The following is a 24707-nucleotide window of genomic DNA, read 5'->3' as shown; positions in this document are numbered from 1 at the left end:
AACCAACCAGGCCCAACACTAGTCAACCTAGTCCAGCCCAACCCAGTTTGAACAGAGCCCAGCCCAACGTCCATTGCTCTATGCCTGTGTTCAAGTGCTCTGTGTCACTGTGTGAGAAGAGTGCGATAAAAAATAAATTCAATTGAACATTCTTCGCTTTTTCTGTTCACTTTTTAAGAGCATTTCGTGGCCAGTTTGGTATGGTTTTAATCTTGGTCCAGGTCCATTATATTTTGCGTTGGAGGTGCATCGCTGCTGTTCATGGTGTTTCTGGTAAATGTAGTTGTTTTGCTACCGCTTTTTCCCATCGCACATTTGTGTCGTGTAGCTGTGCAGGTTGATAGATACAATCAGTCGTGTGTTTGTGTAGCGTTGCATGGAACTGTATTATTTTGTTTGTTAAGTAGTATTTAGTGGTTTGTTAAGACGACCGTTCTCTGGATCATTTCTGTGTCCCGTAGCGGGAGTGGCTCCATGAGTTCGATTAATTGCGTCTGGTTGGTTGTTTGTTTTGGTTGCCATTGTTGGTGTAGTTTCAGTTTCGATTAGGAAGTCAGCTGATAGGCAATACCCCAGTTTAAAAAGCAGCTGGTGACCCGTAACGGCAGCGGTTGCAGCAGCCTCTTAGTGTGAAGGTTCGGGGTGCAAAGACAAGGGAGTCTACCTGCGGGAGTCCACTGAGGAAGGCCACTGTTACAGTTGTCCTCAAGGGAACATATGTCCAACATGTCGACCACCAAAGTCTTCTATGGTAAGTGAGCCGTGCAATTTCGCCACCGCCAGAGACCTGGGTGCTCTCGCTGCTACAGTAATCTGGTTTATCCTCACCTGTCAAACCTTTCATCTTGCTTTGCTTTCTCCATGGGTCTCTGGAACTGCCAGACTGCTGTGAGAAAAGCTGACTTTATACCAGCCTATGCCTCCCATCTCTCACTGGACCCGTCCTCTCTGTCACTCCACTGCATACCTCTGACCACTTCTTCATTTACTTGCAACCCTCCCTCCCCATTAACTCCTCGTCTCTTCATGCACCCATTGACACCTTTTGCCACAACTTAAAATCTCTCTCACCTTCCTGCTTTGCCTCTGCTACTCTGGCCACTCTCCCTTTTGCTCCACAATTCTCAGATCTATCTACAGATTATGCCACTAACACTTTTTTCTCTGCCCTATCTTCCACCCTTGACTCTCTCTGTCCTCTGTCTTCTAGACCAGCACTCCCTATTGCTTCGCCATGACTGTCTGATACCTTACATGCAAATAGGACCAAACTGCGGGCAGCAGAGCAAAGATGGCATAAATCCAAAATTCTATCAGACCTGGATGCTTACCAGTCACTCTTAGCTGCTTTTCAGTCTGCTGTTTCTTCAGCTAAAACCTCCTTCTTCTACAACAAAATACAGTCTGCATCCAAAAAACCACACAGACTCTTTGCCACCTTCTCACCCCTTCTGTGTCCCCCACCACCTCCTCCTCCCTCTTCTCTTACTGCTGAAGACTTTGCTTTGTTTTTCAGAGATAAAGTCAAAGCGATCACTGATATATTCTCACCATCAACCTGCCCGGTTCATGCTGGAACTCCCCTGCAAAGCTGTCCTCTCCAAATTCAAGCCGCTCTCCGAATCTGAAGTCGCTGACCTCCTGATATTGCACAGAGCCACCACCTGCTCATTTGATCCGCTCCCATCATCACTCCTTCAGAACATTTCCCCACAACTCTCCTCCTTAATTTCTACAATCTTCAACTCCTCACTCTCTTCTGGCTGTTTCCCAGCTGCCTTCAAAACAGCTCTAATTTCACCTCTGTGAAAAAAAACCCTCCCTGGACCCCAAATTGGTTGAAAATTACAGACCGGTCTCTTTCCTCTCCTTCCTGTCTAAAACCCTAGAGCAGGCAGCCTGTGATCAACTGTCTGATTTCCTCACCTGGAACAGTCTCCTCGATGGTTATCAGTCTGGTTTCAAAGTTGGTCACTCCACTGAGACTGCCCTTCTGGCGGTATCTGACACTCTTCAAGCTGCTAGAGCTGCCTCCCTCTAATCGGTCCTCATCCTCCTCGATCTGTCTGCAGCGTTCGACACTGTCAATCACCGGATTCTATTCTCCTCTCTTGGTCAACTTGGGATCAAAGGTGCAGCACTGAGATGGTTTGAGTCCAACCACTCTGACAGATCCTATCAAGTGGTCTGGCGGAGGTCTTGTTCTTCTCCTCTTCCTCTCTCAACCGGTGTTCTGCAGGGCTCGGTATTGGGTCCTCTTCTTTTCTCAATCTACACCTCCTCCATCGGTCCGGTCATAGCCTCCCATGGATTCAAATACCACTGCTATGCTGATGATACCAAGCTCTTCCTCTCCTTTCCACCTGGTGCGTCAGACATCTCCGCACACATTGCTGCCTGCCTCTCGGACATCTCTTCATGGATGTATGATCACCACCTCCAACTCAGCCTCTCTAAAACAGAGATTCTTTACTTCCCAGCTGGCCTGTCCTCTTGTCACGATCTGTCGATCAAACTGGACAACTCACTCATTTCGCCTGCTTCCTTGGCTAAGAGTCTGGGAGTAACGATTGATGCGAGTCTGTCATTCTCTCAACATATCGAAGCCACAACCCAGTCCTGCAGATACATCCTGCATAATATTCGTAGGATCCGTCTCTACCTCACTATTGACTCCACCCAACTACTTGTCCAGGCCATGGTGACTTCCGGTCTGGACTACTGCAACCCTCTCCTGTGTGGCCTTCCTGCTACCACCATCAAACCTCTGCAGCTTCTACAGAATGTTGCTGCACGAGTTGTGTTTGATTTGTCAAAGCGCTCCCATGTATCTCCTCTACTCATTTCTCCGCACTGGCTTCCTATAGCTGCCCGAATCAAATTCAAAACCCTGGTTACTGTGTACAGATGCATCAATAGAACTGCTCCCAGCTATTTACAAGACTTAATCAACCGCTACACCCCAGCCAGGCCCCTTTGCTCGTCTACTTCTGCTCACTTGGTGGTCCCGCGCATGAAAGGTAAAGCTTGGAGGTTCTCGGTTCTAGGTCTGTTGTGGTGGAATGATCTTCCCCTGTCATTCAGAACTGCGGAAACGCTGTCTGTATTCAAGAAGGGTCTGAAAACTCACCTTTTCCAGATCCACTTCCCCCAAGATCTCTCCAGCTCATTTATGGCATAATTGTTCACCCATTGTAACTCCATAAGCATCCCCAGATACAACTTTTATTTAGCCATTACTCTGGCATTGTATTTGCTCATTTGTGTATCTTATAATATTTAAATAAATAAATAAAAAAATAAATAAATTGGTGGGAGGGTATCGGGATTTGCCTATGTTGTGTCTTATGCACCTACTCAAATGATGAACCTCGGTGCAGCAAGTGGTAGGTAACAAACTAGGTTTGCATGAGACTTTCATGTCTGAAGCTATTTCTCCTTCTCTTAATGTAATGCATAAATTGTACTTTTTCTGAGATGTATGTCGCTTTGGAGAAAAGCGTCTGCTAAATGAATAAATGTAAATGTAAGGTGAGATCAAACACATCACATTTGTAGGTTGTCACCTGCATCCTAACTGCAACACTCTCAGCTGTGAAATGGTCTGCAGTACGTTGAAGGTGACATTCTGATGAGGGCAACAGGACCACATACATTGCAAACCTAATATCTCCAACCAGGATTCCCTCCGAAGTCCCACTGCCCCTTGACCTAGTCCATGAGTACATGCGCAAGAGAAGACACACCCTTGCTGGAGTCCACCGTTAACAATGATCAGATTAGTTTCCATAAATAGGTTCCATATAATGCTGAGAATGTAGACGCAGCTTTCTTTTTTTTTCTTTCTTTCTTTCTTTCTTTCTTTCTTTCTGCAAGGGAGGCTGTGCCCTCTTGGTTATCCTCTGTCGGTAACTTTGAGGGAAACGATGCTCTTTATACGGCATGGCTGCAAACACAATTCACAGGCTCAAAGTGGTTAATTAAATGAACTTAAGTTCAAAGTGGCTATTGATTTGTTCCAACACCCACGTATAGCATGCATTTCTCCAGTTTCTTGACATCTCTTAACAAGGTTATTTCTTTACTTTTCGTAGGTGAATAAACACATTATAATACTCCCCTAAAGAAATAACTGAAAGAACTGCTGTGTTTCAATTTGGTCTCTGATATCAAGAAATGCTGAAGAAAATAGCTACCTCAGCCATGCAATAAACATTTACATTTATTCACACACACACACACACATTTTCAGAACCGCTTGTCCCATACGGGGTCACGGGGAACCGGAGCCTAACCCGGCAACTCAGGGCGCAAGGCTGGAGGGGGAGGGGACACACCCAGGACGGGACGCCACTCCGTTGCAAGGCACCCCAAGCGGGACTCGAACCCCAGACCCACCGGAGAGCAGGACTGTGGTCCAACCCACTGAGCCACCGCACCCCCCTACATTTATTCATTTAAACATATTTCATGCTTCATAACAGAAAATAAATCCATAATTCCAGTTATAAACAACTTGAATGTATTTTTAAATTTATATTTCTGTTAAAGTATCAATGTGACAAAGAACAAATAAAATAAAAAATGAAATAAATGTGTTGCCCTTTAGATCCTGTAACTATGCGAGCTCTATAAACTGTCACAGTGATTATTTTGACCATTTTATGCTGACCATAAAGATTATAATATAACAGCTTGTAATTATAGAGTGAGAGATACAAATTTTTGTTTGCAGCATTGGAAGAAGCAAATTCAGCAGGATGACATCATCATGGCCCATCAGGTACATCATGTGACTGCTCCCACATTGCTCCGTCCAATCAGCAGCAGCCGAACCTCTTCTTTGGCTGCTCCTTGTGCAGCAACAGGGGAGGTTCATCCTTTTGGTCCAGGCGATGCTTCAGCATCCTGGTGGCACAGAGACACAGGGCGGAGGTTCACACCACCGGCTCTTTGACTCATCCAGCCTGCAGGGTACTTTCACTGCAGTCATTCAGGAGCTCCAAGAAGCTATGCTCATGCCAACAGTGCATGTCATTAACCACTGTGTGATCTTGTGCTGGCCTGATGGTTAAGGAGCTGAGGCAGTGACAGAAGACGACTCACCTCGCAAGGGTCTCCATAGAGTTCGTGATGTTGTCACCGGAGGCGGCGCTGCACTCCATAAAAGGGATGTTGAACTCCTGCAGGAGGCCAGTCAAACAGAGCTTGCTGTCATCACGTTCACCATGAATATTGTAACGACCCCACGTTACTGTTTTAGGAGGGCAACTCCTAAATGTAAATAGTTGCATTATGGGGAATAATAATGTGAAATGAGCATGTGTAACCACTGGGGGCACTTAGGGGGAAAATGGTGGGGTGACTGTGTCTGCCAGTGTGTAGAGTAAGTGAGTGAGCGAGCCTGGGGCTGCTAAGCGGACTGGGAAGGTTGGCTGTAGATACAGGTCCTGAAGGAAACGGGGTTCTTGGACTGAGGGCATTATTTCCCTGGTGCTGGTGTTCTAATAAACTGTTTGTCATGAACGCTGCCTCTGTGTCCTCATTCGCCCCATCTAAACCCATGGTGCTGTGTGCCACAATATGTTCATCATGTCACCAGAACATGGTGTCCACATGCCCACACGCTTTGACAAATCAAACACAACACCCCATCAACACACCATGAGCAGAGATGACATCAGCATGTCTACACCATCAGGTTGCAACTGTCTGTGATCAGAGTTGTGTAATTACACACTGCTGTTTTGTGTCCTTCACATGCAAAAGTGTCCAGTAAGTGCTTGGCAAAGGCAACCAGTCAGAGGCAGAGTGTTTGGGGAGGGGGTGAAGGGGAGGGAAGACACCATTCCATCACAGTAAACTCCACAGGCTCCTGTTCACCTGCTCTGTGCTGCTTCCACAAACACAGGAACGTGACTGAGTGACTGACTCATTTAAATCTCGGATAGCGAGTAAAAGAGATATGGTGCATTGAAAAGGATTCAAAGTAGGAAAGAACTCAGTAGGTTTCCTTGCTGGTGTGTAGGAGCTCCAGTCAAGAGGTGCATAAGTGAGAAACACTGCGGGCCTTTTACACGGGGAGGGTGTGGTGACACAACAGGTTTGGCTGGATCCTGCTCTCTGGTGGGTCTGGAGTTTGAGTCCTGCTTGGGGTGCCTTGCCATGGACTGGCATCCCACCCTGGGTGTGTCTCTTCCCTTCCAACCTTGCGCCCTGTGTTGCCGGGTTAGGCTCCAGTTTGGCACGACCCTGCTCGGAATAAACGGTTGTAAACTGTGTGTGTGTGTGTGTGTGTGTGTGTGTGTGTGTGTGTGTGTGTGTGTGTGTGTGTGTGTGTGTGTGCACCTTATACGTGTAATGAATGAAAGTTTCACTTGAAAGGGAAATTCACTTTTGTTGCAGCAACACACAGTGTATAACATACATACACACACACACACACACACACACACACACACACACACACACACACACCACCTATGTACACATGCAAAGTAATCAAGCATATGAATATGTAAATTACATGTTAGAGAGTGAAATAAGTAGAAAGTTGTATAAGTAATGAGTGAAACAACTTCAGTTACCCAAGAAATGTGTATAATTATAATACACAGCGCAAAGCAGGCTCACTTCTCCCATGATGTAAGTGCATGATAAGTGTGTAAATGCACACACACACACACACACACGTAGTCTGAAACCACTTGTCCTGTGTGGGGTTGTGGTGAGCCGGAGCCTAACCCGGCAATACAGGGCGTAAGGCTGGAGGGTGAGGGGACACACCCAGGACGGGACACCAGTCCATTGCAAGGCACCCCAAGCAGGACTCAAACCCACCAGAGGGCAGGACCCGGTCAAACCCACTGCGCCACCACATCCCCTAGTGTGTAAATGTTTTGTTTAATTTCACGATTATAACTGCGGAATAACGGATAAACCTTTGCACAGCCACTCATGTGATGAACATTGGTTCATATAGTAGAAAGAAACAAACTGTACTTTAGAATCACACGTCTGTATCTAAGTGTCCCTTCCTCCTAATGTAATGAACACATTGTATTTTCTATGAGACATTTGTCACGTCGGAAAAAAGTGTCTGATAAATGAATACATATACATGTAAATGTAAAAAAACAAAACATATATATAAAATGCATATGAAATAAATATGTATATGAAACAAAAGAAACGTCAAGTGTTTTCCGCTTCAGTGACGGATCACTGGGATGCGAAGTTCTACTTCTTGATGGGGATGTAAAGAGCGAAAGAGAACTCGTCGGACACTTTGTCTCTGGACGCCCTACTACTAAACCGCTCACCGGAACGCAGAAGCGTACAAGGACTTTCTCGGCACAGCAATAAATGCTCCGAACGAAAAGGGGTCCAGCGGACATGTGTGAGGTGTACGTACCGCAGCGAGCTTCTCCCCCTCGTCACGAGGAACCTCTCGCTGGGGGCTGTCGTTTTTGTTGCCCAGCAACATCGTGACAACATCATCTGGGGCCCCTTCCTGTGAAAGACAAAATGAAGGTGAAAGCGTGAGACCTCGGCATTGCGGGAGCAGCTTTGTCTTCAGAGCCTGGAGGAGCCATGCTGTTCAGCAACTTGTTGAAATGCTTCGAAAGCGTAACTTTGAACCTTCTCACTGTGCCTCCTCCAGAGTGGGGCTCTTGAGTCATAAACAGCGACATGGCGGAATTGTGCAGAAACTCTTTCCAAAACGAGCGTAAAGTCAAGGTGGACGGCGAAGTGTGTCGGCCGGAGACTCATGAGGAATGAGTGGTGAGGCCATGGCGGACGTGTGGAGGAGCGAGTTACTCTGAGACTCTGGTGCTCTACTCTCAGCACACCTTAGTCACGAAATGCCACATACTGTACAGTACTAAAGATTACAATATGGTACATAAATCTTGATGTAGATGTCATCATCATCACCCTGCTACATTTGGATGTTGCGAGAACAATTGCACGGTTCCATGGAGCAGGACCAAGAGCAAGACCTCTTCAGGCCTTTTTGGACACAAGTGCAACACGTTGACCAGGTCCTGTGTGACCGCAGAGTGAGGGTACTGCACGTTTGTGGAGAGTACCTCAGCGCAGGACATCCAGTAGCGAAGCCCAGAGAAGCTCTGTGAGGAAGTGATATCATACATGAGCAGGAGTCCCTGGGCTTTGCGCAGGATCTGCTTGGTGATGCTGTGGTACCTGAGGAGGAGAGTCTCACATTTATTATTGTTATTATTATTATTATTATTATTATGACCTTCAGGTCTGCACAGTCAATTTTTAAATTAGGACCGTTGGCTGAATGAAGAGAGGAAACAGGAAGTCGGACCATGTCAGACCAGCCCACACTTTGTGGCCCTAGCAGATCTAAAGCAAAGTGATACACAAGGGACGCAACGTTGTAGGATGAGACGCCACATCAAAAAATGGTAATTTCATAAGCGCCCCGCACCATTCGTCATTTGCTCAAGAATATATATTGCCCACTAATGTCCAAACCCTGCAGGCACTGGGCAGCACGTCCCGAACGGGGGCTCGGCGCAGGTACGAGGCCTCCGGCATGCTCCAGGTACACCGAGTGTACGCTGAGTGCTCGGGCGGGAGCGGCAGGAGAGCCACGAACAGGGCGACACATAGAGTAGGAAAAAGAGAAGGTGTGTAACGGCGGCACCACACACAGTTTCCTTGTAGGATTGCATGGGTTCTATGGCTACTTTTGCTGTTTTATGCTCTCCTTATAAAGGTTCTACAGTGGCGTTAAGTGACAGACACCTTTTGGAATCATACAAGATGTGTAATTTTTTTCAATAAAAAAATAAATGCACATTAAAGGGCATCCCTCTGGGGGTGCGCACAGCGGGGCGCCATGGACCAGTGACCATCTGTAGTAGCAATTGTATCGTTGGGATTGTTTCATCTTTGAAGAGCACTCTGTGGAGCGACCTGTTGACCGCGTGATGAGGCTGATTTCTGACTTCAGGAGGAGGTCTCACCTTTCCTGTCCAGCTGTATCCCAGAGCTGCAGAAGGACACGTTGACCATCTATCATAATAGCCTGGATACAGCTGTCAAGACCTGGCACACAAACACACAAAGAGAAACAGACACAGCTACACAACATGGATAAGTATCATGCTACAAAATTCAATATTCCACTGAGAAGGTCCAGTGTTCCACTGATAACACCTATCAGTCTAGGGAGAAGATCCTAAATTCTCTGTATTCACAAACTAAAAGGAGAAAACCCAACTCATTGGTCATCAAAACCTTGAGATTTCTAACAGACCTCCCATATGTGTTCTCCTGGATCAGCCATCTCTGGCTTTATCAGCCAGACTCACCGATGGTAGCGCAGTGGTCCAGGCTCACCTCCCCACTCTGGAGGCGCTTCATGAAGGAAGTCTTGCCCACGCTGCTGTTCCCAACCAGAACCACATTGTACAGGAGATCTGGGCCTGATGCTGGTGGACTCCAATCGCCTGCAGGGAGACAGCCAAGAGCTCGCTGTCCATCGCCGTGAAGAGCCATTGAACTTCCTTCACCTATTGCCCCAAGGCTGCGGCTCATTTTTTCTTCTCCCACCCTTTGCTGGGCCTCCCTAACCCCCATGAGCTCCTGTTTTATCTCTTGCTCTATCTCCTCAAAGATCTGCATGGCTACTCCTCTCAGCTCCTCATCCTCTCGAACCTCCTCTGATGTCTTCCTGTCTCTCCCATTAACCTGCTCCAGTTTCTCACCTTCCTGACACATCTTGTACTTCCTAGTTATTTGCTGCTCTACTGATTTCTCTTTTTCAGTCTCAGAGCTGAATGTCTCAACTACTTTTTTCACATTAATTATTTCGACTGGTGCTATATCTTCACATTCCACAGCTTGCTTCTCTGCTTGAATTCGAGTGTCACACACCTTGTTTCTCCTTTTATTGTCTACAAGCTTATTCTCTATGTCACCTTTTCTGAGAAGGACATGACTTTCCGAAAGCCTGTCCTCAAACTTGTCTTCCATCCTTGCAGCCTCTGTCTCCTTCCACATCTTCTCCTTGAATGCTGGCTCTGAACATGGGATACCTTCCTGCAGATCTAGTTCTTTCCCACATGTTTCAACTTTCCAGCTGTCCTCATAAGCTGTCCTGTTTTCAGCATCCTGATCTACAGCTAGTTCACCACCAGATCCCACCACTGCATTAAACACAAAGCTCTCCTGATCTCTAGCCTCAGTGCTGGTTAACACCTCAGCAGCTTCCTGTTTGCTTTGGGCATAATGGGCCATGCTGTTTGCCCTGCTGTCATCTGGGACTTCAGGCATACATTCAGTGAAGACATTTTCTGGAAAGTTCAACCAGTCCACCTGTTCAGCTAAGCCAGGATACTTGACTTCCTCCTCTGTTTCCTCTGTATAGTTGACCCCCATCTTGTCCTCTTCTTTTGTCTCTCCATATCCAATACCCATCACCTCTTCTCCTGTCTCCCTACGCCTCACATGCATCTCCTCTTCTTTTGCCCCTCCATACTCCTCACCCATCCCCTGCTCTCCATCTACCTTTACATATTCTAAACCCTTTCTTTCCATACCCCACACCCATTTCATTTTTTTCTGTAAAGGTATTTCCTCCAATTGAAGATTTTCTTCACTCCAGTGTCCTCGTTTTGATTCTTCTGTAGAAGCTGTGTTCAGATCATTATCTTCTCCTGTCTTTCCATTTACTTTACTGTGATTGTCTTCCATCATTTCAGCTTTGCTTTGTTGGTTCTCTTTCAAGATCTCATCATATTGAGTGATGCTTTCTTTCATAAGTGTTTGTGAAATCTCTCCAAGGACCACATTCTCTTCCTCACACCTTTCTACCGGTACATCCCCAGTTGTGCTTCTCTCTCTTTCTGTTTCTCTCTCTTCTTTACTGAATCCATTTTTGTTGATCTTTTCCATCTCATCCACTCTGTCTCTTTCCAGCTGTTGCTGTTGTCCTTCCTCTTCAGCCTTCACCTCTCCCACTTGCTTGTCTAGTTCTACTTTGTCCACTTCCGATGTAACATCCAGCTCTTTCTTTCTGATCCCTTTGTCGTTTTTCTTGTCTACTTCAAGATCCATCTGTGCTACCCAGCCTTCAGAAAAATGGAGGTCTTCAGCTTCCATTTTGCATAAGGTTTTCTCCTTTCCATCTCTTTCTCTGCTCTCTTGATTATCTTCTTCCTGTACTTCTGGATACATTACTTCTACGATTTCTCTTCCCTTCACTGCTCCTCTGTTCTCTTCTTCCCTGTTTATTCCTGGAAACTCTCCTTCAGATGTTTGCCATTTTTTCAGATTTTGCTGTTTTTGTGCATTTCCCATTTCTGCATGTTGCTCTTTGCTTTCTCCAAGTGTTCCTTCCACTCCTCTGAAATACTCCTCACCCTTTGCTTCCATCTTTTGCATCTTTTGTTCTGATTCAGCCTTCATAGTTTTTTTTTTCGCCTTCCTGATTTGTGCCTCTCGCCCCATCTTTCTCATTCTCAATGCTTTTTACTCGATCCTTTTCTTCATCATCTTCAAGGATCACAGTAACATTAGAGCAAAAAGAACCAAATTCTAACAAAACAAACTCATTTTCAATATCATATGATTTGTAAATTTTATGGTGGTCTGTCTTTAACTGACTGTGTGAAGCATCCTGATCACACTTCCGGTTATCTACTGTCGACTCACTTTCGGCTTCATTTTCCTCCAGGATGGGGTAAAGCTCTTCTCCTAGTACGTGAGTGATCTCTCTTTGACATCTTTCTTCTTTCCAGTCCTCCCAGTAAAGAACATCCTCCCCAACCATCTCTCCTTCCTGCTCTCTCCCTTCCCTTTGTGCTCGCAACTCCGATCCATCACCCCTTATTTCAGTCCAAACATCCCAACTCTGCACTTCCTCTTCTTCCCTACTAAAGGAGCATTGCTTCCTCAACAACTCACTGTGCCAGATCCACTCATGGTCCTCAACACTGTTTGCAGACTTGGGAGGACTGTCGTCTTCTTGAAATCTCCCAATGCTCCTCAAATCATTGAGTGTGTCACCAAGGTGGACCATTTGCTGTAATTTCGATGTCTTGCATAGCCATCGAGAGTCTGTAAGAGGGACTTCCATTTGATCAGTTTCCACAGCTTGAATAGCATATTCCAACTCTTCTCTTGTTATTCTGTTCACTACTTGTTCCTTTTGATCTTCATCTCCCTCCAGAACTGGTTCCTCCTTCTCTTCAACTCCATCCACTTTGAAATCTTTCCCGTTCTCCCCACATCCCACAACAACTTGTTTCTCCTGTTCTAGTTCTGTCTCCTTCTGTTCCTTACATGTCTCCAACACTTGTTCTTCCTTCTCTTCACCTCCCTCTACAACTTGATCCTCCCTCTTTCCATATCCATGCAATTTCACCTCTTCCCTTTTTATTCCCTTCACTACATGTTCCTTTCGCTCTTCATCTCCCTGCACAATTTGGTCCTCTCTCTCTTCACCTTCTTCTACTTTTACTACTTCCCTTTTTATTCTCCTCACTACTTGCTCATCCCTTTCTTCATCTCCCTCTACAACTTGTTCCTCCCTTTGCTCACCTTCTTCAACTTCTTCCTTATTTTCAATTCCTCCCTGCAAAATTTGTTGCCCATTCTCGTCATCTCTATCCACTTCTTGTTTCTGCCCTCCTTCACCTCCCTCTGCAGCGTGTTCATCCTTCTCTTCACCTCCTTCCACCAAGTGCTCCTCCTTTTCTTCAACTCCCTCCACTTTCCTGTCTTCCTTTTCTACTCTTTCCACAGCTTGGTCCTCTCTCTCTTCACCTCCTTCTACTTTTACCCCTTCCCTTTTTATTCTCTTCACTGCTTGCTCATCCCTTTCTTCATCTCCCTCTACAACTTGTTTCTCCCTTTGCTCACCTTCTTCAACTTCTTCCTTGTTTTGTACTCCTCCCTTCAAACCTTGTTGCCCATTCTCGTCATCTCTATCAAACACCTGTGTCCGCCCTCCTTCACCTCCCTCTATAGCTTGTTCATCCTTCTCTTCACCTCCTTCCGTCAAGTCCTCCTCCTTTTCTTCAACTACCTCTACTTTCAAATCTTGCTTTTCTACTCTTTCCACACCTTGGTCCTCTCTCTCTTCACCTTCTTCTACTTTTACCGCTTCCCTTTTTATTGTCTTCACTACTTGCTCATCCCTTTCTTCATCTCCCTCTACAACTTTTTCCTCCTGCTCCTTACCTTCTTCAACAAATAGTTCCTTTCTTTCTTTGCCTCCCTCTACAACTTGTTCCTCTCTCTTTTCACCTCCTTCAACCAACTGCTCTTCAGTTTCTTCAGTTACCTCCACATCTAACTCTACCCCATTTACTGTCTCCACAACCTGTTCCTCCTTCTCTTCACCTCTTACTAGAACTTGTTCCTCTATCTCTTCACCTCCCTCCACAGTTTGTGCCTTGCTTTGTTTCCTTTTTTCATCAACCCCTACACTTTGTTTTTCCTCCTTCACCAACTGCTCATCCTTTTTTTCAGCTCCTTCCACTTTCATTTTTTCCCTTTTTACTCTCTCTCCAACTTGTTTTTCTCTCTCATTACTTTCTTCCACTAAATGTTCATCCTCTGCTTGTTCCTCCCTGTCTTCACCTCCTTTCATTTTCAAGAATTCTTCAGTTCCAGCTATTTCTTCTACTTGTTTATTGCTCTCTTCACCAATCTCTGCAACTCCTTCTTTCCTTTGTTCACATTCTTCCACAAGTTGTTTCTCCCTATTGTCACCTCCTTCCACAGCTTGCTCTTCCTTCTCTTCACCTCTTTGCACAACTTGTTCATCTCTCTCTTCACAGGTCTCCTCAACTTGTTTGTCCTTTTTTTCAACTCCTTCTTTTAAACCCTTCTCCTTCTCATCATCTTCGTTTGCTTTCACATCTTCCTCATTTTCCTCACTTCCCTCAACAAGTTCCTCCCACTCTTCACCGCCCTCCACTTTGAACTTTTCCTTGTTCTTCTCACCTCTCTCCATGACTTGTTTCTCACTTTCTTCACCTTCTTTCACTATTTCCTCCCTCTCTTCCATACCCTGTACAGTTTGCTCCATCCTCCTTTGACCCATTATATTCCACTCATCCTTTTGTCCTTCTCTCTGAATAACTTGTTCTTCCCTTCCTTCTCTCCCTTGGACTAACGAGACCTCTATTTTTTCATCTTGCACCATTACCTTTTTATTCCCCTCTTCACCTCCTTCCCCTATCCTCTTATCTATTTCCTCAACTCTTATTAAGCACTGTTCTTTCCTCTGCTCCCCACCCTTTAAAGGATTTGCTTTCCAGTCTTCTTTCTCTCCCACAGTGTCTTCCTTTTTATCTCCAGTCAAATTTCCTTTCTCTCCCTCTAAATCTCCCTTATTTTGTCCTCCCTTATTTTTTCCTGTATCTACCCTTTTCTCAGGCCAAAGCTGTCTGAGTCTCCCTTGTCCTTCTCCAAGTGTGTCTTGTTCCTCCTTGAGGTGTTCCTCAAAATTTTGTTTTACAGTCTCCTGATCCTTGCTTAGCAACCCTGGCTCTTCCCTCAGTTGCTCCACCCCCTGTTTCCTTCCACTCTCCTGGTGCTTACTGAAAGACCCTGTCTCCTCATTGTTGGCCTTGTCTGCCTTCTTGTCCCAGAGAGCTTGACCCTCCTGCCAGTGGTTGCTGGCCTGACTGAGGGAGACCACTCTTGGGACAGGGTTTTCCTCCGTCAACAATGTCCCCCCGGAGGTTGTCCATCCTAGAATGCTATAGCCTAGGGGACCTGCAGGCCTGTTGAAATAGGCTATAATTAGTTTCCACTGCTCACCTGAATAAGGATGTGTAAAGTTAACACACAATACAAATACACCACATGCACAGACACACAAATACACAGAGATTGTTGGAAAGGTCTAGGTTTACAAAACTGCTATTATCTGTTATAAAGAGCATAAGAAATAATGCCTCTTCAACATGAGATAACACAACAAAAGATTCCGGACCCCTTTGGAAATTCATTAAAAGAAAATTACTTCTGTAAATTACCAGCTGTGGAACAAAGCAAAAAATTTTAGGCATTGTTAAAGGGTTAGTAAGTATGTCAATGTGCAGAAAATAATAATAGTATCCTCACTATTTACACCTATTACATTTCAGCTCTCACACATTTCACTCTCTCTTACCCCTGCTGAAAGCTGTGTCCTCCTGGATGCTCCAAATCTGGAGGAAAGTACTGCCTAGGCGTGTGGTCCATTTCCACGAGTCCCACAGATGCTTGTGATTGGTGAATAAGATTAGGAGGACAGGCCTTCAATTGGAAGAACTCTCCTAAAGATAAGAGCAAATGAAAGGAGACAACAGTTTCACTTCTGAGTGATCAGTCACTACAATGTCATGTGAGCTGGAATTAGAATCCTGCAAGTGCTGGAGGTGTTACTCTTTGTAATCTTCATATAAAAATCACCTTTTCCTCTGTACTAGAGCTCATTATACATCTGCTAAACAGAAAATTGTAATTCCAGTCATGGTGATTATTAATTATGATTATGAAAAGGCAGTGGTTGCTAGACAGCCATGATAGAGGCCATTTAAATATTGTTACCCATAATCATGAATCAATTATAGTTCTTTATGAAGCTATATTATATAATCCATTACTGTGAGGGGGAAGAAATGGCGAGTTAATAATTTCTAATGTATTTATATTTTTTCAGATGTCTAAGATTGAAGGGGTGGGGTGGACTCACGGAGGCCTGTTTCGAAATCCTCAGGGGTCACCAACCCCCTGAGGTTTTGATCCAACTGCTGGAACACCTGCTGGAGCTCCTCAACACAGGGTCCAAGCTCACTGCTGAGGTCCTGAAACATAGATGAACCAGGTTACTGTACACGTAAGACTTCCTGAAGGCGAAAATAATAAAAAGGGTTTGTATTTGAGATCATAACTGTTGAACAACGGGTAAGCCTTCACACAACTACTGGTGTAATGTACTGTAAATACACACACACACACACACACACATTTTCAGAACCGCTTGTCCCTTACGGGGTCACGGGAAACCGGAGCCTACCCGGCAACACAGGGCGTAAGGCCAGAGGGGGAAGGGGACACACTCAGGACGGGACGCCAGTCCGTCACAAGGCACCCCAAGCGAGACTTGAACCCCAGACCCACCGGAGAGCAGGACTGCGGCCCAACCCACTGCGCCACCGCACCCCCTGTACTGTAAATATTTAAATAAAAAATTATTAGGAAGGTGATCATGAATTTTCGATATTCGGATAAAGTTTCATGCAGCCACTCATGTGATGAACATTGGTTCATATGGTAGAAAGAAACAAACTAACTGTACTTTAGAATTACACATGTCTGCAACTACATCTCTGTTTCTCTTAATGAACACACTGTATTTTCTATGAGATGTGCGTCGCTTTGGAGAAAAGCGTCTGCTAAATGAATATATGTTTATGTATTTCTTTGGAAAACATGGCTGAAAGAGAAGAACTGTGCCTTATTTTGTTGTCCTAACTACAGGCATGACCCATGACCCATAACTGTAAAGGAGTCAGTAGATTTAAAAAACCTTGGGCATTTCAGTTCAGTTCAATCAATTTGGTTGCTGGTCCCATTAAAATACATATTTGGTTTAAATTGCTGAGAATATAAGGGCTGAATTTTAATTCTACATCAATATGTTCATTAAAAAACTTCAGTCCCTAATGACCTAATGATAACACAGTATTTTAATAAATAATGAGCCTGAATCGCTTGAATGGAATAAATATTTGAAGTATGAAAATTGTCAGCCACATTAACAGCGGTGTGCTAAACAGTTAATACAGATCAGCCCAAATAGTTACCAGCTGAGCTATAATGAATTGCCTGTAGCTCCCCTGCCCAGTAGCCTGTGAAGAATCTCGATGGCGATTTAAGCACCTGAATGTCTTGCAAGGTGATGAACTGCTTATCCTTGAAGGTGGAGTGGCTGAAGACTTCCTGAATCCTCCGCAGAACAGCAGCAACGTTAGGATCTTCTGCTGTGGCTGTATCTTTAGTACATTCGAGTCCCCTCTCTCCTTTGCCCAGGTTGATTTTATCCTTGCGACTAGAGCCCATCTTTCTCCTCCTGACTGCTTGCACATCTGTGCCTTGCAAGTTTGGAAGCTCAGGCTGCCCAGTCATAGCGGCACTCTCCACCATTTGTGACGTCATAGTGTTTGGGATGGACCTCACAGAGAGGGTGGACTTTTCCATGAGGTTTCTTTCCTCTGCTCTGACCTCACCTTGCTGCTCTTCCTTCGTTAAAATCAACACTTCTGTCATGTAACCTTCCTTGGCAAATTCGTCCTTCTTTGCTTTTCTGTGTTCCTCTGCTGATACTGTCTTATTCTCACTTTCTTGCTCTTTATGCCACTCCTTGGCCCCCTTACGAGAAGAACCCATTTTTCTTCTTTTCCCCATAGAACTGGTTACCTGGGGTGAGCTGTCCTCATGTTGCTGTGAACTCTGCAGCACTGGAAGGTTGCTGGTAGAACTTCCAGCTGCTGTTGAGTTGTCTATAAGTCCTTGGCAGGTAATCAAGCTGTTGACATCAGTGTCTTTCTTGTTTTCTGTAAATGTAGGTCCAGAGGATTCCAGAGAGCCACACTCTTCTTCTCCTGACTTCTCCCACTTTTCCTCTACTTTTTCTAATGTGTTTGGTCTACATTCTGAGCTTACAACAACCATCGTTGCCATAGCCAACTTCACATTTTCTTCAGTCCTTTCTGTCTCAGCTTCCACAATGTTTTCTCTCACCTCCATTGTGCTCTCTGCTCCTCCTTTATCTTGGCTATTGACCTCTGTATCTGCGTGCTCAAGGTGTCTTCTGTCTTCTTGCCATTTCTTCTCTTCTCTGCCACCCCTGCGAGAAGACCCCATTTTTCTCCGTTTCTTCATACCGCTACATTCTCTATCTGAGATATCAACAAGGATTTTAGAGCTTTCTTCTAGCATAATGTTGGTGGAAGCTTCTTGAATTGTTACTGGTTTCTCTGCTTTCCTCTGAAAACTGGTAAGGCTGCAAGCATCTAAGCTATGTTCTGTAGCCTGAAGTCCAAAGATCTCACATGAAAAAGTCACAGTTTTTTCTGAGCTCACGTCTATCTCTTCTTTTATTATGACTTCTCCTTTATGACTCATTTTTGGTATGTTCTCGGGATCCTCCTCTTCCTTCTCTTTTTTAATTAATTGCTTGTCCAGTTGGACCTCTTCTCTGTACAGCTCTGTCATTACCTCCACACCTGTATGTTCATCAAGCTCTTCATTTCTGACTTCTTTCTTTAGACCTCCCTCGTCATCTTCATGTTGTGTTGCGTTTTCAGGTCCATCTTCCTCAACTTGATCTCCTTTTCTTCTGGTGTTCTTCTGAGTACATCCAATCTTTCTTCTTTTTCCTGGGGTTGGTTGTCTGTCCTCCATGATGAAGTTCTCAGTGCAGGGTGGTTCAGATGTGGGTGAAATAGGTTCATTCCCTGGAGACGTTCTTCCAATGTTTGCTGAGTGATTATCTAGAGTGTGGTCAAAATTCAAGGTTTGCTCTAAATTTTGGGCAGCAGTTGGCTTGAATAAAGGAGATATTTTTATTTCTGGAATGGCTGTAAGGGTTTCTCCTTGTGCTTGATGGATCACCAAAGATCTACTGTCTTTTTCTTCAGATTTATTCTCTTCTTGATATCCATCCACAGAAAATGAACCCAACAAACTCTGGTCATCTTTTATACTCTCTGCTTGACCTCCAAACAATTTCACACTTACTTTTTCATTCAGCACCTTTACCTCTTCTGCATCTCCTTCTTTTTTCTCTTTCCTCTCAAGACCTGCTTTACTTGTTTCTTCATCCTCTAAAACATCTTGGTCCAAAATGTCTTTGTCTCTCTTTACTGATTGATTGTTCTGTTCACCACCTTGTCCCATTATAATTTGTATCTCATCATCTTCCTTTAGACCTTCTTTTTTTAACACTTGAATATCATTCTCCTCAACTAGACTTTCTTTGATTAACTTCAGTGTCTTGTTTTGTTCTACGAGACCTCCTTCTTCTTTTAACTCATGTGTCACATTGTCAACTAAATCTTCTTCTTTGTTCTCACGCATAGCATTGTACTCCAATGGACCTTCATCTTTTAAAACCTGTGACTCTCCCAAACCCTCTTGTTTAATTTCTTTTGTCTCATCCTCTTCTGCTGGGCTTTCGTCTTTTGTCTCCTTGATGTCATTGTCCTCTTCTGAACTGGGCATTTCTCTCTCATTTCCCACCGCTGTGTCTATGTTCATTATTAATCTCATATCTGTTTCCGTGTATTTCTCGCTGTCTTCAATGTTACCTATGTCCTGCAAGCCCCTAGAAGCTCTTAGTATCTCATTCAGATCAGGCAGTACCTGTTCACTGAAATCCCCTAGTTCTGCCCCAATGTCTTTTTCTTTGTGTAGGCTACACCCTATCTTACGTGTGGAGGCCATTCTCCTCTTTTTTTGCTCAAAGCCACCAACTGCATGCCCCTTTTCATCTGGGAGACACCTGTGGCTTGGTTGGTGGTGCTGTAGAACAGGATTTATATGGTCCCCAGACTCTTCCCCAAAGAGTGTTAACTGTGGGTTTCTGATTAGGACAGCACCTCCAGGAGGGTCTGAATCAAGCATCCTATCTTTCAGATGGTCTGGATTTCCAGTAAGATTAGACTCAAAGTCTGCGTGTGATGGACTGCTGTGCCAATCTAGTTCAGTGTACATGCTTTGTGCTTGAAATTCAGAATATGGCACTGGGATTTGTCTCTCTGTTATGCATGAAGGCTGTTCTGCATGCATATCCTCAACAAGGGCAGGTTCCTCTTTTCCTTCCTCACCATGGCCATAAAGTCCCTCAGCTCTAGTGGTTATCCATTTAGGGACCTTTTCCTCCTGCAGTTTTTTGGATGTTTCTATCACTTTCTTTTCAGTTTTCTCCTGTCTGTGATCCTTTCCATAACTATCTGCCACATCCCACTCAACCCCTCCACGTCTCCACATATCACTCTTGTTGGAGCTTCTGCGGCTTGAACCCATCTTCCTCCTTCTTTCTATACCATGGGTTTCTGGGTTAGATAAGTCTTCTGGGACACGAGTGTTTAGGACTGTGGTGGGGTATGTGGACCTGTTATCCTCATGTGTAGGTAGCTCAGCCTGAGTCACATCAGCCTGAGTGATCTTTGCAGTGATGACATTTTCCTCTGTGGTCACTGATCGGGGAGGAGGAGTTGTGCTCTGAAGGTTGGGAGGCCATTCTGTTTGTGATTGGAGAAAAATACCCATAGTAGAGTCCAGGGCTTGCTCTCCAAAACCTGAGGTTCTACTTTCAGGTGCAACAGACAGAGGATCAAATTTCAGCCCTATTTGCACAGCACTGTGGGACAGGTGGAGCTGATCTGTTGAAAGAAGGTCATTTGATGGACTAGATTCTCTGTATGGCACTCTACTCTCCAAAGATGCATAAGTGGAGTCCTCCACTTGCCTTCTTCCCACATCCTGCTTCTCAACTCCAGCTTGTGATTCCTCCTCCATGGCTTCCAGGTCCTCGTAGTGGCTCATCCGGCCTAAGCCTTGGCGTTCTTTACGAGAGGAGCCCATCCTTCTGGTTTTACCCGTCTTCTTGCCCGACATTGTGATTCACAGCAGTTCCTGACATGCAAATCAAAGCATTAGAGTGATCATCTTGGCTGAATTGTACTCATCAGTATATATACTTCTCTGCATGAGACACAACCCATCATATCAAAGTCACGTGTCACAAGCTTGTTTGCGTAAACACTGACAAGAAGTAGTGATTTGTTCATTAATAGTTAAATTCTTTTAAACTGTGCAAAAATATGAATTTGTATATTTTTTATTTTCTGATAGGAACCAGTCAGGCTTCCAACAATCACTGAAAAAAACAGGAAGAATTTATTTATTCATTTGTCTTACCCCTTTCTCCAAGGTGGCTTACATGTGAGGTCTGTACAATTAACAAATTATACTGATTTTACCCAATTAAACAGCTAGGTAATTTTATTACATTAAGTCAAATACCTTGATCAAAAGTACTACTGCATATGATATACTGTATGAAAATGTACTTGACCTTTGAACTAAGTCATAGTTAACAGAGCAACCACATGGGTGAAGAGAAGCCCAGGGTCAAGTATAATGGTTTCTGTGACCTTCTCACTTAAAGGAGCTGATGAGAAGACCAACAGGAAGTTCTGGATCACAGAGTGTGAAGTGATTTCCATCTCCTGAAAAGATGGTCTGGTATCCCCAGCACTCAAAGTGCATGACGGTGCTCCAAGGACAGAAGCTGCTTTGCATGCAAAGTGTGAGCAAGCTCCAAGCTTATCGGTTCCTTGAAATCAATCTACTGTTCCAGTGTTTTGCTCCTTGATAGACAACTCAACACGTACAATTGTACGGTCCCCTGAGAGCTGATGTTGTACATGTTCAGGGGCACCAGGGGGCCTAGTGTCCAGAAGTGTTGCACTGCAACCTGAAGCACACTGGTTTGAATCCCAGCTCCTGCAGCAGTATCCTTGATCAAGGAGTTTACCATGAATTGATAGAGTAAAAATTGCCCACCTGTATAAATGGTTAAACCACTATCAGTAGCACAGTGTGAAGAACAAACCTATCACAGTATGGTACCTTTGAGAAAGGGCTTCCTTGTAAAAATATAATATAGTTACATGAATACATTCTAAGAAATCATGGTAATGCTCTCCCTTGACTGTCACAAGCCTTTGTCACAGTCCACCGAAGCTCTGCGCCTCCTCTGCTCCTCCTCCACTGTTCCTCTGCACTTGAGAAAGCAGCTTCCTCCTTTCACAATGACCATGATGACAGGCTGAGCAGCACTTGCTTTCATTTCACACACAACAATGAACTGTGTGTTTATGCGAGACCACAAGCGCAAGAGCACTCCTCCTGAGCCACGTGTTGCTCAACATGCATTGCCATCACAGCCTGGTGGTCGTGGGGCTTCACTAGGTTCCTCCATCCCTTCTCTGAGATCTTATGGTCTGCCAGAGGTTTGCTCTCTAGTTGGGGATCTGGACCGACTTGCTTGTCACGTCTACAGCCAGGCCTCAGGGTGTAAACGGAGCCCTGTCTGCAGCTGTCAGAAGCATCGCCCACATAACCAACGTCTTGTACATTGAGGAAGGAAGCCAAGAGCAGAGTCTACATCTGGAGGGAACCACTGAGTCCAGAGGTTCACTGCCCCCTCGGAACAGGACTCCTGCTCTTTGAGGAGCAGAGATGGACCACAACCAGGGAGTCCAGGCTATGAGACCTTCACTGCCAGCAATGGAAACCACTGGCTCGGCGTGGTTCAACTAAGTAAAGACCACAAAACCAGGAAGTAACTTTCATCTTATCCTCCGCTATCTGATCATCTTCCTGCACAAACTCGGCACGCAGCACAGACCCACAGACAGCACAAGCTCAGAGACATTTGTTAAATGCGTTCCTTTTTTGCTGAACAAAACTGACCATGTCAATCTCAGGACCATGATGTTTGTGCGCCGTGTCTTTTCTGTGCAAGGCACCATGATTGGTCTGCAAGTGGAGCTGTGTGACCGCCTGGTCCCTCGGGATGCTGTTCGTCCCTTGTTAATCTGTAATATCTACCCGACAGTCATCTGTCCACCAGGTCGATGCTCTGTGTAAATTTTGGGTTAAACCGTCTTGAACATAAACTTGATCTTTGAAAGAGCTGACATCAGCACTCTGACAGCCCCACCCTGCACCTCTGACACACGCAACGCAGGGTCCTCCTCAGACACACATGTCACACCGTGAGCCTCGTGAGCCTCGGCCTTCCCAGGGAAGCCCTGCTTCGTCACAACAGCCCTCGCTACGAGTATCCAGGAGACTCAGTGGTCAAGCGGCACGGCTCTCTTACCTCACTTTCTTTTTGCCCGCTGTCCTTCTTGCACCTGGTGCTGCTCTGCTACCACTGACATGCACTGTGCTCGAGCTCTTCCTTGCGAAGCCCTTCAGTCCTATTGCTTTATGAGCTGGCTGCCTTTCTTCACCATAGGCGAGGTTCCTCTGTACGTTGCTATGACGACAGCAAGGACTTCCTCTGTGACTGCGACTTGTGCGAAAAGCCGCTCAAGAAAGAAGCATTCAGCGAACTTCCTGCTCTGCGCTGGATGGAGCTGAAGCTCTGCGAGGTGTAGGTTCGGTGCCCAGAGATCTCAAACTCCACGTAGGTCCCGTTGCTCAACGCAGCAACAGTGCTGACAGGAGACAAGCTTTTACTGTGCTGCTGTGCACATGGAGGGAAGGTGCAGTGCAGTTTTACCAGGTCTTCCACAGGAAGTGGTGGAGCTCCTTCAGTGGCATGGTCACACTTTGCTCGTGTGCCTGAGTTTGACAACGCATCGCAGTGCCACTGTGTGTATCAAAGTGCCGTTGGCCACCCCCTCCCAGACGACTGGGTGGGGGCACGGAGAGATGACTGAGCCGAACTACAACTGCCTCCTCATAACCGACGACCCTCGTCTTTGCGCACAAAGACACGTGCCTCTGAGTGGAAATTGAAGACCCCCTGGAGAGTCTTGGACACAACAGCCTTGACCAAGGGTGCATGTTCACCACTTAGATTTGCTGGCAAGCGACGCGTCGTGTCATTTCGACCCAATCAGGACTTCTTCAAAAACATTACGGGTTTCGGATAACTGCAGACAGCAGCAGGCACGTTGGTTGGAGATGTCACCTTGCACTTCAAGGACTTGAAAGTAGGGTTTGAAGCCCTGCTCAACTCTAACCCGAGCCATGATTAAGGTCCTTATTTAGCACCATCAGTCACCTTGATCAACAGAGTGAGACCGACCAACCAACAAACAAACAAACAAAGAGTGTGATGCCACCTTTCCAGTGGCCGCAGGTTCCACGAAGACCAAAGGGCTTCAGCTCTGCATTTCCCACATTCGCTTGTGCAGCATGATCATAAAAAAGCAGGTGGGATGGGACCTGCTCCCCAATACACAACACATAATGGGCACAGGTATATCATAAGTGTGCACATGTAGACACGTACTGTTGCATTTCACCCCTGAGAAAAACCATTTGTTTGATAGAGCTGTGTTTTATTAAACACAAAGGTGTTCATTCACACATTAATAATAAATAGTAACTGTCACATCTTCTCACACACGCAGGAGCCCTTTCTCATTACTGCTGTTCACAATTAATTACTAACCACGAGCATTTATTACGTATGAATGTAACAAACTATTGCTACACAACATAGAAGTAGTTTTACAACTTATTGTAATCAGGTCCAGAGTTCTTCTAAAGCCACTTACAATGTTGAGCTATTTACAATTAGTTAGACATTCATACAGCCGTGTAATTTTTTTTCACTACAGCAATGTAGGGTAAGTACCTTGATCAAGTGTACTACAGCCAGAGGTGGGAATCAAACCTGTGACCTTTGTGTTTAAGGCAGTAGCTGTAATCACTACTCTGGAGGGACAGGTGGTAGTATTGTATGACTCTGGTTCATATGGTGAAAGAAACTAACTGTACTTTAGAATCACACGTCTTAGATATGAGTGTCTCTTCCTGCTACTGTAATGAACACATTGTATTTTCTATGAGATGTTCGTCGCTTTGGAGAAAAGTGTCTGTTAAATGAATAAAGGTAACGTAAATGCAGAGCT

The 24707-nt window shown here is 45.1% G+C and overlaps 1 protein-coding gene across 3 annotated transcripts; it reads right to left on the bottom strand.

The window, feature by feature from the left end:
- Positions 1 to 4429: 4429 nt before the first annotated feature.
- On the bottom strand, positions 4430 to 23454 carry LOC108931245 (uncharacterized). Of its 3 annotated transcripts, XM_029248221.1 has the most exons (11): positions 22940 to 23454; positions 16924 to 20682; positions 15734 to 15845; positions 15170 to 15314; positions 14593 to 14777; positions 9351 to 9488; positions 9003 to 9084; positions 8094 to 8208; positions 7415 to 7513; positions 5107 to 5183; positions 4430 to 4908 (listed from the first exon to the last, which is right to left on the bottom strand). In XM_029248221.1, the coding sequence occupies exons 2-11, from the start codon at positions 20662 to 20664 to the stop codon at positions 4821 to 4823; spliced, it is 4782 nt and encodes a 1593-aa protein (XP_029104054.1). In that variant the 5' UTR covers positions 20665 to 20682; positions 22940 to 23454; the 3' UTR covers positions 4430 to 4820. The 3 variants fall into 3 exon arrangements, 2 of the variants coding, with proteins under 2 accessions (XP_029104054.1, XP_029104057.1); XR_003797276.1 differs by lacking the exons at positions 4430 to 4908; positions 5107 to 5183; positions 7415 to 7513 and having other exon boundaries at positions 8132 to 8208; positions 9379 to 9488; positions 22940 to 23453; XM_029248224.1 differs by lacking the exons at positions 4430 to 4908; positions 5107 to 5183; positions 7415 to 7513; positions 8094 to 8208 and having other exon boundaries at positions 8218 to 9084; positions 9379 to 9488.
- Between the last annotated feature and the right edge of the window lie 1253 nt (positions 23455 to 24707).

The sequence above is a fragment of the Scleropages formosus genome, chromosome 2 (assembly GCF_900964775.1).
Source record: "Scleropages formosus chromosome 2, fSclFor1.1, whole genome shotgun sequence".
Lineage (NCBI taxonomy): Eukaryota > Metazoa > Chordata > Actinopteri > Osteoglossiformes > Osteoglossidae > Scleropages > Scleropages formosus.
This window is presented reverse-complemented; position numbering and strand designations above follow the sequence as displayed.